Source organism: Quercus robur, chromosome 8, assembly GCF_932294415.1.
Source record: "Quercus robur chromosome 8, dhQueRobu3.1, whole genome shotgun sequence".
Taxonomy (NCBI): Eukaryota; Viridiplantae; Streptophyta; class Magnoliopsida; order Fagales; family Fagaceae; genus Quercus; species Quercus robur.
In genome coordinates this window covers 55,206,041-55,225,165 of record NC_065541.1, presented here as the reverse complement: position 1 = coordinate 55,225,165, position 19,125 = coordinate 55,206,041, and the positions used below count along the sequence as shown (strand labels likewise).

The 19,125-nt window shown below is 35.2% G+C and overlaps 1 protein-coding gene and 3 non-coding genes across 4 annotated transcripts; 2 read left to right on the top strand and 2 right to left on the bottom strand.

The window, feature by feature from the left end:
* Positions 1-1,192: 1,192 nt before the first annotated feature.
* On the top strand, positions 1,193-9,457 carry LOC126697104 (uncharacterized). The gene is made up of 10 exons (XM_050393948.1): positions 1,193-1,622; positions 2,175-2,280; positions 2,660-2,720; positions 2,835-3,127; positions 3,196-3,335; positions 6,101-6,175; positions 6,608-6,698; positions 7,673-7,876; positions 8,202-8,246; positions 8,906-9,457. The coding sequence occupies exons 1-10, from the start codon at positions 1,413-1,415 to the stop codon at positions 8,983-8,985; spliced, it is 1,305 nt and encodes a 434-aa protein (XP_050249905.1). The 5' UTR covers positions 1,193-1,412; the 3' UTR covers positions 8,986-9,457.
* Positions 9,458-12,271: 2,814 nt separating this feature from the next.
* TRNAK-CUU (transfer RNA lysine (anticodon CUU)) lies at positions 12,272-12,344 on the bottom strand. The gene has a single exon. It is a non-coding gene; the product is annotated as a tRNA-Lys (tRNA).
* Positions 12,345-12,526: 182 nt separating this feature from the next.
* TRNAK-CUU (transfer RNA lysine (anticodon CUU)) lies at positions 12,527-12,599 on the bottom strand. Its single transcript has one exon. It is a non-coding gene; the product is annotated as a tRNA-Lys (tRNA).
* Positions 12,600-16,738: 4,139 nt separating this feature from the next.
* Positions 16,739-16,934, top strand: LOC126697984 (U2 spliceosomal RNA). The gene has a single exon (XR_007646350.1). It is a non-coding gene; the product is annotated as a U2 spliceosomal RNA (small nuclear RNA).
* The last annotated feature ends 2,191 nt before the right edge of the window (positions 16,935-19,125 follow it).

The following is a 19,125-nucleotide window of genomic DNA, read 5'->3' as shown; positions in this document are numbered from 1 at the left end:
AGATTGAGTCATATTTTAACGGAACAAGTGAGGTGGCGGATCTTAGTCAGAGATAGTGAGATCTCCACCAATTTCAACGAAGATCTAAACATAAACAGTAGTGATTCTAATTCTAGACAACATAGATCTAAAGATTATAAACAGAGATGGCAAGAGGTTGGTCGGAACGATTCTTGGAGGGCAAAACTTGTCACTCAATTTGTTGGAATTGAGTATTAAAGTTACACACTTGTCGATGACCATTGTTCTCATCGGATCAAATGGTTTCAAATCAGGCCAGCACGAGTTGAACCGTTTGACTAGGTGGAGCGAGTCCTGTAAAGCACTAAAAATCAAGATAATCGAGCTCTAAAGCAGGTCAAAAGTTTTTCCAAAAAAAAAAGAAAAAAAAAACTTGTCAAAATCTTCTTCTTTTTATCTTTTTTTTCCCTACCTTCTTTTTAAAATAATTTTACTAATGTTGTGTTTGTTTGGAGGTGAAATAGAGTAGATGAAAAACTTTAGAGAGAAAATGGGATGAAATTTTTTTTTTGGAGTGTGTTTGATTGGATGAGGAGGAAGAAAAATAAATAGTGAGGCCCATGTGTTTTCTCCCAAAAATTGGGTGAAAATGGGCCTGCTGAATGGACAAAAATGCCTATATGCAACTACACATAGGCTTCGTCCGTATGTTGCTCTTCTTCAATTTTTTTTTCCTTGGACGTAGCCTCTTTTTTTTTTTTTTTTTTTTTATTATTGTGTAGGCTTTGTCCAGTGTACGATGCTCATATATTTTTTTTTCTTTTGCTTTCTTTTGTGTGTGTGTGTTTTTTTTGTTTAGATGTGCTTTTTTTTTTTTGACATGATATTTATTTTTTAATAAATTTAGGTAATTACTTTTTTTATCACTTTTTTTAATTGGGCATTATTTTTCAACAGGAGCATATGAGTAAATTTATACAAACTCATTTTTTTATCCCTCTACTTTTCTATTCCCAACTAAACAAAAAGAAGGAAAATTAAAATCTTTTGTATCTTCTCACTTTTTCATCATTCCACCATTTCTATCTTCTCACTTTTTCACTCCTAAGGATCGTTTGGTTAGAATAAGAAGGAGAAAGAGTGGAGGAGAGTAAAGTAAAATTTGCTAAAAATAGACTAATTTTGAGCCAAATCTACTTTTCACTACTTTCCACTACAAAAACTCGGGAATATCTCATTCTTCGCGTAAGCATATCTCAATCTCATTACGATACGTTGTCGTTTCATCCCCTTCACCCGAAATTCCATACTCCTTCATCCCCAGTCCTCACCACCTCTCTCACACGTATAAAGTATAAACCCCCGCCATTTCCACCTCTCTCTCATCGTCTTCGTCGATCGTTATCCACACCACCAAACAGCTCACTTCTATTCTTCTCTCCGCTCGCGAAATGGATCCGGTTCTTACAGTTACGGCCGTTTCGATCCTTCTCGGCAGTTTAATCGCCTTCGCCTTCTTCGCCAACTACTTCGGCAAGCGGAAATCCGAGGTCCAGTCCATCGCCAAATCGGAGCTCCAACCCGATCCGAAGAAGCAAAACAAGCCTTCTCAGTCCAAGAAGTCTCACCTCAAAGCTCACTCCCATTCCCATGCTGATAAGGTTGAAATTCGATCCCTTTATTTCTCTGTTTGGCTCCCGAGAAAAATCAGAGGAGGAAAATTAGGAATTAGAGAAAAGAAGAAAATGTCGAATCCTATCTTGTGCTCCTAATGCTAAATTAGCCAAAAATGCATGATTTAGGCTTGTTTGAATTCTGGTTGATTAGCTTTTCGAGCAAGTTTTATTCGGAATAACTGTGAAGTTATGATTTTGATCTTATCCTCTGTTTGGTTCCCGAGAAAGTTGATGAAATAAATTTGGTTACCCTGGCTTTTAATTATTAGAGAAAATTTAAATGAGTGAGTACTTTTATATATATATAAATTTCTTAGCGTCTTGTAGTTTTCACAACAGTGTTTCTGTTTATTATAAGTTTAGTAGCTTTTCGTGATTTTTAAAATCGTTTTTTCAAAAAACACACATTTTAACTATTTTTCTGAAAAATGCAAATTTTCAAATAGCTGCCGCGAACAGACACTTGTATTTGTAGGATTGAAATGTATGGTGCGTTTTATTTTAACGTACTTGGTTTGGATGTGAAATGAAATGCAGGATCAAAACAAGCGACATCATCCGTTGGATTTGAACACTCTGAAGGGTCATGGTGACTCAGTCACAGGGTTATGTTTTTCCTCTGATGCACGAAGTTTGGCAACAGGTAAAAAAAAAAGAAAAAAAAAGTTCATACTTTGTGCAACTTTATGTATATGTGTGGCTGCTTATTTTTACGATACATTCTGCGTTACTTGAGCTTGAGTTGTGGGTGGAAAGTTTGTGTTGGTACTTTATGGTGACTCTTTTGCTTGGAAGATGTCTCCTTTGTGTCAAATGTGGGTGGTATGGAGGAAGAGGAATGGTTGAAATTTTAATAGTGTGGAAGATTTCAGTTATCGAGTTGGAAATTTTGTTTTTTAGAGTGCTGTCTGAATGCAGGGGTGGAGGGAGGGGGGGCTGGGATGTGTTTTATTCAAAATATTTGATCTGTCTTACAAAGGAGGGAATTTTTAATACTTATAGTTTCTTACATATCCACACAGCTTGTGCTGATGGAGTGGTCAGGATATTCAAGCTGGATGACGCTTCAAGTAAAAGTTTCAAGTATGAATCTCAAGTAACCTTAATGCAATACCAGATTATACCCAAATATAATGATGCTTCCAGTTTATTCTTGCTTTTTTTTTCCTCTCCTCAGTTTCTTTGACTCTCCTGCAGGTTTCTGAGAATTAATTTGCCGGCTGGAGGTCATCCTACAGCAGTCATATTCTCTGATGATGCATCTTCGATAGTTGTGGCTTCCCAGACTCTCAATGGTTCTTCTTTGTACATGTATGGGGAGGAAAAACCCAAAGCTTCTGATGAAACTAAACAACCCAAGCTTCCTCTCCCAGAAATTAAATGGGTACATCAAAAAGTCCATGAGAAAAAGGCTATTCTGACCCTTGTTGGAACTAATGCAAGTTATGGAACAGCTGATGGAAGTACAATTGTTGTCTCTTGCTCGGAAGGTAGTTTCATACCAATTATCCTGGAGTTGTCTCTTTTTGGTTGCTTCTTATGATCTGTTACTTTCCAGGGACTGATATCATGCTTTGGCATGGAAGAACTGGGAAGATTTTGGGAAATGTTGACACAAATCAGTTGAAAAATACAATGGCTGCCATATCACCAAATGGACGTTTTATTGCTGCTGCAGCTTTTACTGCAGACGTGAAGGTTAGTTATCTCTAATTTCTTCCTTGGGTAATTTAGGAAAATCCGTGACCAATATGGGTTTTTTATATTAAAAAAAAAAAAAAAATCTTCTGTTGAATATGAACTGTAGTGGTTTTAAAATGTTTTATTAAGTTTCATGTTGATATTTTGCCATTTTTTACAATCCTTTAACACTACCACTATGCAAGAATAGTGTAGTTACTCAGGCTTGATATTATTCATACACAGCTATATGGAAATTTTACCAAAGAAAAAAAGACATGAACTGTCAATGGCATGGGAACGTGCATGCTTGAGTTTATATGAGTATTCTTTCATTTATTTGTTAAGAAATTCTTGCTGGAAAGTAGTTATCAAGAAAGATGGAATAAAGTGGAGAGAATGAAAAGATGTTTTCTAGTAACTAGAAAACTTTATAGGGACCTCTCTTCTGATGCTTATTTTACTGAAGTGCACAATGAGATTTGAAGGAACACATTTCCTCCAATTAGTGGTTAGTCCACATGTTTCCTTAATCGGTTTGTGAAAAGTGATACTGACTATTTTATGTACTCTTTTCTCCTTTCTTCCTTTCAATCAAAAGTAGCTTCTCTAGCTTTCTATTGATTCCTTCATTATGCAATTTTACACGCCATTTGTTTGAATGAAAATTATTTCTGGAAAAATGACTTGTGTTCCTATGTTTTGTTATGACCTTGAAAATGAGGCAGATTTCAATGGTCAGTCAATAGTGAGTATGTGGAGAGAGTCAAAGGGGGAAAAGAAAGTGAATAATGCAAGGAGCACCAAAATCATCTGAGATTTAATTTTTAGATTTGAATTTTGAATTTGGTTTTTAATATTGAGGGTTTTAACTTTTAAGAGATTTAATGAGTTATTTCCCATATTGGTAAAATCCTTGAACCCTATTAAACTAGTGCTCTTGTAATTGTGTATGATCTGGAACAAGAATTATGATTTGAGAATATGTGTTTCCTCTTTGTTTGGTGGTGATGCCCAGGGGTTGCAGGCAGATTGTAGGTGGTGAAGCTTAGGGTTTGTTCTGCTTTATCTTTCTCTTTCCCCTTTTATATCTATTTCCTACCCATGTTCTACATCAGTTTTGTGAAGGCAGTATGATTTGGAATAAGAATTATGATTTGAGAATATGTGTTTCCTCTTTTTTTATGGTGGTGATGTCAAACATTCTTAGGTGGTGATGCCTAGGGCTTGCAGGCAGATTCTAGGTGGTGAAGCCTAGGTTTTATTTTGATTAGTCTTTCTCTTTCCCCTTTTATCTCTATTTCCTACATGTGTTCTACATTGATGAAGTTACTATTGGTAGAGTTTTTTGTGGTGTAAAGTCTATTTCTGGTGGTGTGCTGAGTATGTAACATACTAGAAAATGTTTTTCATTGACCTAGGACAAATAGGGGAATTTGTCCACGTGGTCGTGGTGGGTTTAGATTTAAGGAGAATTTGTGGTAGGTTTAGAATTGTTGAAGAAAGGATTATTGGAATTTGTCCATGTGGTTGTGGTGGGTTTAGAGTTTGGAGAATATGTGGTAGTTTTAGAATTGTTGAAGAAAGGATTATGGGGTTATGATAGTAATTGAAAAGGTGGTTTGATGAGTTATTTAATGGCTATTTGGTAGAAGTATGTGGGGTTTTGATACATTAAAAAAAAAGGCCTGATTTGGAGTCGTAAGAAAGAAGAAAAAGAGGGGTTTTTGTGGTATTCACTTTTTTTTTTGATAGGTAATCAGAAATTTATTATAAATGGGAAAAAAAAAAAAGTACAAGTTGTTCATGATGATGAACAACAAGAAAAAAAGAACAAACAGCACAGCAAAACAAGAAATCAGGAAACTAAGCTAAGGGAAGACAAAAACTCAGAGAGAGAAGAACAATCAGTAAAACCCCAACAATGAGACCACTCCTAAAGACTACGTTGGCATAAAACCTTTAACTCGTCCAACGTCTTCTCATTATCCTCAAAAGAACGACGATTTCGTTCCAACCACACTATCCACATTAAGCACCATAGGACCAAATTCCAAATGTCCGAATTATGTTTCCCAAGCCACTGATGCCAACAAGATAACAAACCGGCCACTGATCCTGGCATAACCCAATGAATACCAAAGGCCTGAAGCATAAAAGTCCAAAGGGAATGAGTAACAGGGCAATGAAGAAGAAGATGGTCTACTGACTCCCCATCACAACAACACATACAACACCAAGTAGCCAACGGGCGACCCCTAAGCATTAGATTGTCCAAAGTGAGGATCCGACCATGTGCAGCTGTCCACAAAAAGAACGCCACTCACCTAGGAATCTTTAGTTTCCAAACACCCTTCCAAGGAAACAAAGAATTCGAAGCACCCCGAATTGCATGGTAATAAGACCGAGTGTCAAAATTACCATCACCCTTTGTGGTATTCACTAGTTGTATGAACTATACCCGTGAATAGTACCACAATTGGACTTCACATGTGGACCCCATAAAATAATTCTTTAATAAGTGAGTTTACGAAGTGATAGCAGATAAATCTTCCATGGCTGCATCATTCGCTCTTAAAATACAGAAAAATATTTCCTTTCTATGGGGCTTATTTTTTGTCAACAATGGAAATGAATGTCATTTTTCCAAAGTCTTTGGTACTTATCCCTAGCATGTCAATTGAGTGTCCCACACATGTAATCTGGAACTAGGTGTGACTTAGTCCAGTAGTCTGTGTCAACTATTGGACTGCTCTTTTGCCTCTTATAATTTTCTTTTGCAGGTCTGGGAAGTTGTGTACTCAAAGGATGGTTCGGTCAAGGAGGTTTCAAAGGCTATGCAGCTTAAGGGGCATAAGGTTGTATATCTGTTTTCCTTGTCTTTCTCTTTTTCAAATTTTCAGATTTTTTTACTATATATTGTATCCGTGATTTTTTTTTTTAACTTTAGATTTTGATGTTTTATATGGTATTGGGATTCCAAGATAACATTCAATAGCATTTTATATTTCTAGTTTGTTATCAACATTAATGACATTAAGAGAGTTAATACAAAGCATTTAATAGTGAAGCATGAAATGAAAAGTTGATCCTTAAGCTCTTCCTGTGATATAAGTTTATTATTATCACTAATTTTGAATTTGTCAACATATATCTAAACCTCAGTTTCTCGTGTGATATAAGTAGTATTTCCTTGTTATGTCAATTTGTTTTTATTATAGCTTGATGGCCTAATAATTATATTGCTTCTGATGTCTAAAATCCCTTCTTCTTCTTTTTTTGATGTTCAGAGTGCAGTAACTTGGTTATGCTTTACTCCCAACTCAGAGCAAATCATCACTGCATCCAAAGATGACTCAATAAGAATTTGGAATATCAATGGTGCGTATACATTTCAAATGTCTTTATTCTAAGAATTTGAAATATAATGGTGTATATACATCTCATATGTCTTCCAATTAACTAATTAGCTAAAGGGGAAAATGTATTTCTCCTAAAGTTTATTGGAGTAAGAGTCTATATTCTTTTGAACTTTATCTAAGTTAGAGATTGGAGGAATTGGGTTATGAAAGTACAAAACAAATTTTTTTTTCCTTCTAAATCAGTTGAATCTTATCAATCCTTTAAGTTGAACAAGTAAAGGATCCATGGATAACAACAGGAGGGTGCATTTCTAATTGTAACTAAATTTCTAATTATGATTTTTATAAGGGAGATTGATGCAAAATAAAACAATGTACTTTTTTTTTTTTATGTACTTTGAGATAATATATACATCTCTCTCTCAGAAAATTACCGCTTTACTAAACATATATTCTGGTAATTCAAGTGATGGGTGTTAAAATAATATTCACCTTAACCCCACTGTGCAAGTGTCTGGATGAAGAGAAAACATCATCAGAAAATGAACAACTACCCACTCTTAAATATAAACGTGTAGTATATATCACAAACAATGTGAATATAGGAGTTCTATCAATTTCTCATAATAAATAAACAAGATTTCTTGGGTAGAGGTGACAAATCTTCCTTTCAGGTGTTGGATTAAGGGATAATCTATTTTGAATAATCTATTTTCTTTTTCAAGACTCTTCTGGACTGGGGTGGAGTGTTAGGCTGTCATTCTTTCTTTTCAGTTCATGATTTATTTTCAGTTCATGGGTTTATGGACTATTGTACTTTACGCACTTGATTTGTACCTTGTCCCTGATGTATACTTCCTGTATACTCAGGTGACACTTTTCTTCTTTTTTTAATATATTTATATTACTTATCAAAAAAAAAATTTATCATTTCGTTGTACAGCTTCTGACTTAGTCTTGTCTATGCTGACTCATTTGTCTCTCCTCTTGAAGTTCGGTATCATCTTGATGAGGATCCAAAAACTCTGAAGATGTTTTCAATTCCACTGCATGATTCAGGTGGTGCTACTTTGCACTATGATCGTCTCAGTATATCCCCTGATGGCGGGATATTGGCAGCAACCCATGGTTCAACATTGCAGTGGTTATCTGTAGAAACTGGGAAGGTTTTGGACACAGCTGACAAAGCCCATGATGGTATTAATTAGTTAAATGTTTTTCTGCTTTATTTTCTAGTTTACTTTTTTCTGACTGTTATCTTAATTATAAATCTAGGTTATGAAAAGGAAATTAGGTTGCTGCTATATTGGTTATATATTGATTTGTTGCTAGCATGTGAATTTAGATATAGTTTTCCATATAAAAAATGCTGCCTAACTTTGTACCTTTATGAATTAACCATTGATTTTTCTCCAATAACCCTTTGTCAGAATTATGTGAAGTTATGATCAGGATGCTTTATCTCAATAATAATGAAACAATTTTGTTATGAATCTTGTATTGACCTCAGTTTATAATGCAGGTGACATCACATGGATATCATGGGCACCTAAGACCATTCCAATGGGTAAATCACCTTCCTTATGAAGCATGTTTGAATTGTCTGCATATTTTATTCTTTTTCTGCTCTTGAACCCTAGATCTGAATTCAGTTTGATTCCACCCATCAAGATGCATTGCCCCTCCTCAGGAAAACCCTAAGCTAGATGAAGTTTGAAAATGCCTACTAAGAAAACCCTATGTGGAAGTTCTTTTTACATTTTGTAAAGTCTGGAAAGTCTACATGATGTTTGTCCATAAATTCCCATGTGTGATCAATGAAAAGCAAAATTTTCTTGCACTCAGTCCTTTTTATTAGAAGGCATTAGTGCACAAAAGGTAGAATTTACACAATTTATTAGTGGATTGAGTTCAATAATTTATAAGGAGAATTCAGTCCAAGTATCGGGTAGCATGTCAATGTCTTTGGATGTTCAGAGTATCAAAAAAATAAAAATTGAGAGTTTGGGTTGATAACATCATCAAAGTTGCTTTACTTTTGGCAAGAATACAATAAAAGCTGATTCTGATCCCCCTTATGCACTTGCAGTCATGATTTGATCAATTACCTGAATTACTTACTGATATCTCATATCTTCCCCTATGTTTTTGTTTCCTTTACTTTTTTGCCACCTTAAAGATATGTATTTGATATAAACTGCATAACATTATCATATTCTTCAACAGGAGATGGAGAAGCTTTGGTTTTGGCCACGGCCAGTGTTGACAAGAAAGTGAAGTTGTGGGCAGCTCCTCCTACTCATTGATCCTAAAGGAACCTGTTAGTTAACTTGTATGAAGCATTGCATGAAGATGCTCTCAATTTTGGTGACAAAGTTTTATACAAAATTAAACAAACGTGGTTTGTTTTAACTGACCCTGGCTTACGATATGTGATGATGCAAGATTAGTTTCTTTGTTCAAACCATCATGGAACAGAACTAAGTGCTCAAACCAGATGCCATCTTTCCTTTGCAATCATTTAGTGTCGCCGCCATCTTGCCCATACTGTTCACGGGAAAGAGATGGGAGATGCTTTTTGAATTATAAGATGGATGGAAGCTTTTTTGTTTTTAGTTGTTTATGAGCTAGACCAACAAAAGAGGCAAGTAACGTTGAAAAACTAATAGGCTGCTGTGAAGTATAAGTTTATTTTACCGAGCACATTGTCTTCTGTGTTTGTGTGTGTCTGAATACAATATTTATTAGTACGGTAGAACCTGTCTTTTCTATGGCTTATCAAGCTGTTTTATGTAGTATCTGTGAGTAGCGATGCAATCAGCATTCATTAAAAACAAATCTTATGCATCTTTGAACTATTTATGAAGAAACAACAGTTCATATGGGTTTTTGTAACAAAAAGACAATGTCAAGAGTTTGTTTGGGGTCCGTTTATTTTGCTGAAACTGAAAATTTATTACTGAAAGTACTTAAGCAAAATAATCTAAAAGCCAGCTGGTTGATTTTTGGCTGAAAGTACTGTAGCTGAATTAAATGAAATAGAGAGAAACCCACAGATAAGTCTGTTGAGATCCAAAATATAACAATATTATACCAAAGCCCAAAAAAATATTGAAATCCAAGAACTTTTGGGGTTTTCAATGAAAAGGCAAGGCCCAAGCCCATGAATGAGCAAACACTAGACCTTACGAAATAAAGAAAGAAGTTCAGCCTAGCCCTTAAGGGAGAAAATCGCTGGGGAATTTAGAAAGAAAACTGAACCAAGATACCTAGGGATTCTCAGAAGCCTGGGATCCTTGAGATATGCAGCAAGGCCAGGTTGAGATTGAGACAGCTCAAGGAAGCATGCCTAGAAACACAAAGAATGAGAGTAGATGTGTCCCATCAGTCACCCAATGATGCAGAAAATGGGTAGAAGACTTGGGGAACCAACAATTCATAAATAATGGTATGGTACCTTGGGGAACTCAGAAAGATGGACTATAAAGGAAGGTGGCTGGGGATCTTTCAGTCTGATGGAAGGGAATTTGCCCATTTAGAAAAAAATGGCAAAAATGAAAGCAGCTAAAAAGTAGGTCTGAAAAGGTAGTATCTAGAAGTTTTGGAAAAAGATAGATCAAAAGTCAGCCTTTTAGGACCTCCTAGAATGGGAAAGTCAATTAGGGGCTTTTGAAGAGGGAACCTCAAAAGAGGGAAATAGAAAGAAAATAAAGAAATAGTTAGCCACCAATATTGCTGGCACAACATTGGTTCTGGTACCCAGGACAACAAATGGAAGGAATCAGTGGTACACCAAAAACTCTATGATGACACTATAAAAGGAGGGGCAACCAACAGTGAAAGGCATTCAGCAACAATGAATTAGAGAGAAAAAATCCTTGAGAAAACTCTGATAGAATTCAAAAAAAGAGGAAAGGGAGGAAAACACCGTTCGAGATCCTGAAACAGCCACTAGAGAATATACTTGGATATAAACTTTGCAAATCTTAGAGGCCTGAGTAGTCATCTAAGTCTGTGATTTTTGAACTTATTTGGACCTTGTAACATATTCTAGTGAGCGTGATGTATCAAAAATTTAAGAAAATAATGAAATTATCATCATCAGGATCCCTAATGTTTATTTCATTTTTTCTCTTATATCACTTCTTTACTGTTCCTTGTTGTACAATATGTATGTCATTTTCTGTGTGTTAGTATGTATGTGTTGTAGGATCTGCACTTTGTGCACAACTTGGTTCAAAATCAGCCCAACTTAGTTGCAGTGAACCAAGCCCAGTCCCTTAATCATAAAGTATTGGGCCTAAGATTCCTGCTTTCTTCTTGGGCCTGTGTGCTGTTTACCAAAAAAAAAAAAAAAAGAACCCACACAAAGTTACACAAAAATACAAAACCCACAAACAAACTCACACAATTCCATTGATATTTAGTTAATGCAAAGTTCATCCACACTCAACAAAAAGGGAAAACACACCGACACATTATAATATAAAAAATTTAAATACAACTCATCGACAACATTGGCATTTCTCTCTCACAGTGGCAGCATCAGCTTTGTGGTTGATTTTCTCTCATAGCCAAGAAAATCACCGATAAGGGTTTGTCAAATAAAGGAAGAAAAAAGTGGTTGTTGGTGGGTTTGTTTGAATAAAGGAAGAATAGAGTTTGTATATCAGATGTGAAGCATAAATTTGGGCAGTTGGTATGTAGATGTAAAATTTAAGAGCATTGAAGAGGAAGAAGTTGGGGCATTGATGAGGAGGTCGGGTTGCTAGAATTGAAGAATGGAGATCTTGCAACATCCACATCGCTAGTTGAAGAGAAAGCTTAATATTTCAAAATATTACCATTGCTAAACGGTACATTTTGGGCAAAATGAGCTGCTTTTTTTTCTTGTGAATGAGCTCCATAAACAATGAAAAGGGACCCACCTCTAGCTCAAAAATAAGCAAAACCCTGAAAACGAAAACACAAGAATTTTTCAGCTATCCAAACACATGCTAAATTACATTACTGTATCATGCCTTGGTGTTTGAGAGTGAGCGTACTAACCCAGTTCGGCCTTTAGAGCATGGTTTTAAAAACCGAACCGGTCATAGAACCGTTTTTTTTTTTAATTTCCGGTTGGACCCCGGTTTTTGACCGATTTTTGGCCGGTTTTCCGGTTGTTGACCGGTTATTGACCGGTTTTGGAGCTTTTAACCGGACCGGATTGGCTCCGGTTCCCGGTTGAACCGGTCGGACCGGCCGGTCCGGTCCGGTTTTTAAAACAGTGCTTTAGAGTCTTCATATCCCATTCTTCATATCATGTTTTAGTTAAATTGTAGTAGTTTATAACACATAAAATTGCTTCTACGTTCAAGTAGCCACAAATCTTCATTTCCACTATAAAATAATAATAATAATAATAATGTTACAATGAATACTTAGAAGAAAAGTCTTTGTAGATCTTCAATTTGTTTTTGTTGGCTTTTATTCTATCTCATCTCAATTATGCCCAATTGTTTAAAAGAATCAACACACCAACTTGTAAAAAAAATCGTCCCTTCGTCTCACATTTTATAAAGACCAAAAACACAAGCAAAAAAACAGTTACGCCCACCGTGGGGCTCGAACCCACGACCACAAGGTTAAGAGCCTTGCGCTCTACCAACTGAGCTAGACGGGCTTTCTTGCTTCCTCGGCAGAAGCAAATAGATTAGTAATATAGATGTCTTAATCCAGGGAAATAACTTTCTACCATATCCAGGGAAATACATATTTTTGAGAAGACAAGAAGAACAACTTTTTGCTCTGAGCCTCTAACTCTGACGCGTAAAACATGTTTTAAAAAACAGCAAAAAGTGAAGGCGCCCACCGTGGGGCTCGAACCCACGACCACAAGATTAAGAGCCTTGCGCTCTACCAACTGAGCTAGACGGGCACTTGTTAAACAATTCTTATTGAATTGCTTTCATAACAGTTTCATTAGTTTTATATTTTCTACCATATTCAATATCTGTGAAAATTTCTAATGTGAATTTTAAATTCAATTTTCCACATCTTTTTCACCCTTAAAAAACTAAGATAGGTATAATTTGGCAAAGTAAACATGTTTATTTTTCATCCAAATAAGATGTTTATCTAGGTTCCAATATTTTTCCATTTACAAAATTATTTTATAATTCGAAAATTAATAATTATTGTAGGGTCACGTTTTTCTGGCCAAGCCCAAGATGCATGAGACCTTAGACAAGTGAGCCCAGTACAATGAATTTATAGAGAGTGGGCCAAAGAGTTAGGCTTTAGTGTATGGACAACGGTCATCGCAGTGTTCTTCATGGATCAAGTTTATCAGAGAGAATTGGTCCTCAGCACGATCCGATGAGTTTTTTCTGGTGCCTTTAGTGTGTTGGGGGGGGGGGAGGGGGTCTCAGCTCCGCCCTTCTATCTCTTTTTACTCTATTTTTATAGTAGTTTCCTTCCTCTTGAATGGGGTCCCTAGGGCAGGTACTTATCCTATCAGCCATTTCCTCCAGTTGTTGGGAGTGGTTGTAAGGACAGAGCAGTATGGCCGTGTCAGATACAGGGCACTGAATGCAATAATGGTAGCCTTTCCCTTAGGCACTTCCGTTTTCTTTGTTGTCCTTTTTTGTCTTTAGTACTTTTCCTGCTCCGTGGGACAATATGGAGTGTCACTACTAATGGCAGATTGCCTCCTTTATCCTCGGCCACACCCATGCCGAGGAGGATTCTCCCCATGGCCAAGGAGGGGCTTTTCCTTGGACTAGACTCTTGGCCCAATGTAGGCATCGACGTGGGCTTACTGGTCTTTTACCCCCCACAATTATTTATTTACTAAATGAGTTTTGGAGTGAGTAAAAATAAACTCAATATAATATATTTATCTTATTGTTGATGTACTTGACCCATACTTAAGAGTTAAGACCCACAAATTACAATCTCACTATAGACTTAATCCTACCACTTTTACCACTCAAATAAGTCACTCAACATTTACAGTGTGTTTGTTTAGAGGTGAAATAGGGTGGATGAAAAGAAAACTTTTATGTACGGCTTAGGCATTTTCCACCCGAGTCCACACAAAATTTCTCTCTCCAAAATGGAGAGAAAATTGAGTGGGGGGAGTTTGATGGTGAAATGACAAAGTCCAGTTACCCTCTTTTTTATTTTCTTTTTTTATTTATTTTATATATATTTTTTTCTTTTGATTTCTTGGATGTGGTGCTTTGTGTGTTTCTTTTTTGGAAATGATTTAAAAAAAAAAAATTTGGGTGATTTTTTTTTTTGGTTGCTTATCACTTTTTTGTTTTAATTGGGCATTATTTTTTAATAAGGGTATATGAGTAAATTTATACAAACTCATTTTTATCTATTCTTCCACTTTTTCACTCTCAAGTCCCAACCAAACAAAAATGAGGGAAATTAAAATATTTTCTATCATTTCACTTTTCCATCCCTCCAATCAAACACACCCTTAATGCAGGGTGGCTACTAGTAAATAAAAGTAATAAATGTGAAAGTGATGGCTTTTTGCTTCAAAACAATAACCAAGGAATGAATAGTAGTGGATACGGATCATCCACAAGTGCTTCTTGGTCTTGGTAGTCCTTCGGTCAGTGATAGTTTGTGGTGCCCAAGATGGCTTAGACACCCATCCGGGCTTTATCTACTTTATGTTGTCTATACTTGGCCTATTCAAGGAGTCCCCTAACCTCCCCTCAAGTGGACTCGAGGCACTCGTCTTGGAGCCCTATGTAGTGGTTTTACCTAAGGGTGTGAGGCCAACCCCACAACTTTATGTAATAATATTTTAAACAATTAAAACTTTTTTTTTTCAATAATGTTGTCCAAAAGCCTATGAAAATTGATTTTGAAATGCATTCAAACTATATAAGTGACAAATCATGATTTTTTTTATTTTATTTTTATATATTATTTTTATGGATAGACAGTGGGGAAAGAAAATCCGGTGTTCAAACCCATATATTAGACACCATAAAAAATATCACTACCACTTGGTTATCACTTGAATCCCAAAGCAATGCATGTTAATAATACATGTTAACATAAAATAATTAGAAATAACTTTAACAAAGTGATTATTAAGAAGCAGTAATACATGGGTTCCAGTTAGCTCAACTAGTAAAGTCTCTGATGGTTGTATAAGAGATTTGGGGTTCAATCCCCGCCTACACCAAAAACTGATTGGTGTTTTGGTCTGATAATAAAAGCGCTATCATCAGGAGCGGACGCTATAAGTTGAAACTCTTTCTCAAAAAAAAAAAAAAAAAGCAGTTATGCATAAAAATAAAGTTTTAAGAGTTTTTTTTTCCGTTCAATTTTTTCTTTTTTAAATAACAGATACAAAAGTACAAGTACATACCAATTAAAGTTATACAGTTTTAACTTCTTATTTCTTCTCAAAAAAAAAAAGTTTGAACTTCTTACAATATTAACATTAGTAGGAGAGAGTCAACCGGCTAGCCTATCTGCTACTCCACTTGATATGCAAGCACGTCTTAGTTGCCACAGTAGCTAATTATCTGATTTCAATTAATGAGCACTCTGCACTCACCTTTGAGTATAACTGATCCAACACTTCAGCAACCTAAGCACCAGCTCTTTAGTATATTCCACCACAAGAGCCAAAATCCATCTTACTTCAAGAGTTCATTAAGCACATGCACCAGTTCATAGTGACAGCTTGATACCCTTTCTCAAGAGCAATGCACAAAGCCTCTTTGATAACCAAACAGCCAGCCATCCTCTTTTGGCCAATCATATCTTTTGCTACAAAACTAGAGCCCTTCCATTCGTCTTTACTCATTAATTTCCTTGCAGTCTTCAACCATAAGAAAAATTTTCCAACCAAGACATTCATTGAGAGTAAGAGTGCCTCAAGTAGATACGGCATGGATGCTACTAACTGTAACTTCTTGCTTACATTGTGTGCACAAGGAAATCAAGTATTGCAGTATCGGCTATAAAGTTGAATACTAGTAGCAAGTATGACAGAATCTTGCAATGCAGCTTCGCACCTAAATTTCTAAAGGAACCATAGTGTAACTACAAAAACCACCCAAAATTCATCTAGCTGGTCCTGATTAAATGAATAACTCCCTAACCAGCTTATGATCCATGATTTGATAGATAAAGAGGTCAAGCTTTCAACAGACTAATGTTAAGTGCAGAACCAAACCATACCAAATGAGTTGAATGTAATTGTAATGGAACTGGAAGACATATCTTGTAATATTATCTTATAGGGTGTCAAATGTCTATTGTCACCATAAGTCCATTTGACGACATCTTATGGCCTTACAGAAATCATTTATATTACTTAATTTAATATGCTGAAATTACTCAAATTAGAACTGAGACAGCAACAACAACATTTGAGGTGGTTGGTTTTCTTAGCCCTGATTAGATCAGATGCCATTATCACTGTCACAACACTCAACAATGCCACCAAGTACATGACTACCACAACGAACTCAAAAAATAAAAAAAGACAGAGGCTTCATAGAATTCAATCTGTCCAAGCAAAAAACCTTTAATTTTACCAATTTCAATGAAAATTCGTTATCAGCATACTTGAATAAAAGACCAACAGCCTTGTAGCTCCATTCACCCAACTATAAAACTATCAAAAATAAAATAAAGGGGGCCTATGTGGCTTTTCACTTTCACCTGTTTTAATTCTGTCACAAATCATTTACCTTATAATCAAGATACCACCATCGTGTAAATTCTCCATCATTTTAGTTAATGTTTCTACATAGTATTGGCAATTTATTCATGGTAAAAAGCTGCTATGACTTGGAGCAAAAACGGGTTTGATGCCCAGAGAACTATATAGATTTCAAGATTAACGAAAAGTGCAGTTTTAAAACAAATCAGTAAATTCTAAATGCCAACCAAATGGCTCGTATTGCTACCGCCCATGTTTATCTCTAAAACTAAAAGCCACGAAAGTTTCTGTTGTCCCACATCGTTTAGTTAAGAGCAGCGGTAGTCGGGTATGACTTATAAAAAACGAATGAAGAAACTTAACAATTCATACCTTTCTCGGCCTTTTGGCTAAGATCAAGTGTAGTATCTGTTCTTATCAGTTTAATATCTGATATGTGGGTCATCGGCCCACACGATATTAAATTTATTTCTTGAGGGGGAGAACCCACCACAATAGCTTGCTATTGGGGTTCTCAAGCGTCGCCCATGCGTTGCACTATTGCACGGGCCTGGCGCACCCCACCAATTCTAGTTTAAATCTTGAAATGGAATGGATAGCACTATCTGGGGGATTGGGTTGGGTCTGAACTGGGCTAATGTAAATCTTCTGTTGTAATGATAATTATCATATTGGGGATTTTGAGTTTTAAGAGTGAGAAGAAAATGAAGTTTGTTCCGATTTAGTTATGTTTTTGGATTAAGATGCTGAAAATAATTAACGGTGATGCGGAATTTCAAATATCTAATAATAGTAGACCTCAAATATGAATTTTATTGACTATTGAGGTTACTATGAATTATTGAGGTTGTGGGATGTGTTGTTGTTGTTGTTGTTGTTTTTTTTTTTTTTTTTTTTTTTTTTAATTTTTAAATTAAAAATGCATTAATTCCTCTCATTTACGATGAGAAACGTGTATTTTTATTAAAATTGCATAAACAAGTGGAGATTATTAGGTTTTCTATGTTCATTTTCATTTTGTTTTACCTCTTTATATTTAAATTTTCGCTTAGGTGACAAATCGCTAAGAAGAAAATACTAAGCAGTGGATAATGGATATATAGAGTAAAGGAATTAAGGAAAAAAAAGGCAAAAATGATTAAAAATGAATTATATATGGCTTAATAAAAAGTATGATAAAATGGTTTAAATGAGGCTTAAAACATTGTAGTTTTAGAAAAACACTATATCATATTGAGTTTAGTTGTTATTTAATGGCCACTTCATTAATAAGTATGGATGGAAGGCTGATAGTTAAAATGCTATATAATATTAGAGACAAAAATTCATAATTTTAAATGTAAGAGCAAAACAAAAATAGTCTCAAGCTTTGTAAGGTGTAATTTATATATTTTTGTCTTCATTTCACAATATGCAAAATTTTAGTACTCAGTCCATTCAGTCACTAATACGACGTGAAAAGGCATCTACTAACTTGTACATTTGAAATATATCATCTCTTTTACAAAATGTAGTATTACACAAGTGTAGAGATAGATAAGGATTCCCATAATTCATTATCTTTATCTCCATCTTCTTTGACAACATTTGAGAATTCAAAACCAATCTATTTTTGCAGGTCCCATTCCTAACTCAAAGAGGGCATCAACGAATATCAATAGGGCATTGTTTCTTCTTCTTTAAAATCCATTTTGAGTTAGGAAGTTTGGTTTGTATCTAGGAACCTAAATTAATTTGCTTATATTAGCTTGTTTAGGTAACTTTTTGTTAATGGGATGAACCTATAGCTATCTTTTCTCTTCCTATTTTTTTTTTTTTTTTTTGGGTAGAGTTTCGTGTCTTTGGTTTGAAACTTGTCTCCCCTCTTTTCTAATATCTACTTATCAATATATATATATTAGGGATACAATTTAAACATAATCCGATTGGAAAGAAAGAGAAACACAGTATAGTCCCTAATTTTTAATTTATTTTTAACTTTTTTTTTTTTTTTTTTGGATAGGAACTACTATTTGATTGTGAAGATTAGGAATATAGAAATATATATTTTTTTGATAAAACAAGGTATTTATTTATTAACTAAGGAACACTATTATAAGTATTGTCCATTGGGCACTCGTGAGGAGTGCCTAGTTGCAAAATATCATGCACATATTTTACATAAACAAAATTTGAACATTTATTATATTCTCTGACATTGCATTGGTGCTCCCGTCTCCTCTTTGCTAGTTCATTTGTCACGCCATTTGCTTCACGAAAAACATGACGTGGAAGGACAATCCATTCTTGGTCAAGCAACATCCTGCAATCCAAAATAAAAGCAGAATGTTCTGGTGCCAAAGCACCATATGTTGTTAACCAATTGAGAAGAATTTGTGAATCAATTTATAGATTTATATGTTTATACCCTAATTCTCAGGCCATTTTAAAATCATATCTAATAGCTCATATTTCTACAATATTATTTAAGGCAACACCAATATGAATTGAGAAACTTTTTATCTATCGTCCCTTACTATTTCTTAATACACCTCCACCTCCTGCTTTACTAGGGTTATATTTCTAATATTTCTATATTAGAAATATTCCAATACAGAAAAAGCAGGTTGTAAAATTCAAACCAAAACGAAAGGAAAAATAATACAAAAAAAAGTTATCAGCGTCCCGCGCTGAACCCAGCTAGCGTAACAGCGGGTGACGCCTAATTTCCCATAAGCGCTTACCACGTCACCATCCATCTGGATCCACCTAAATA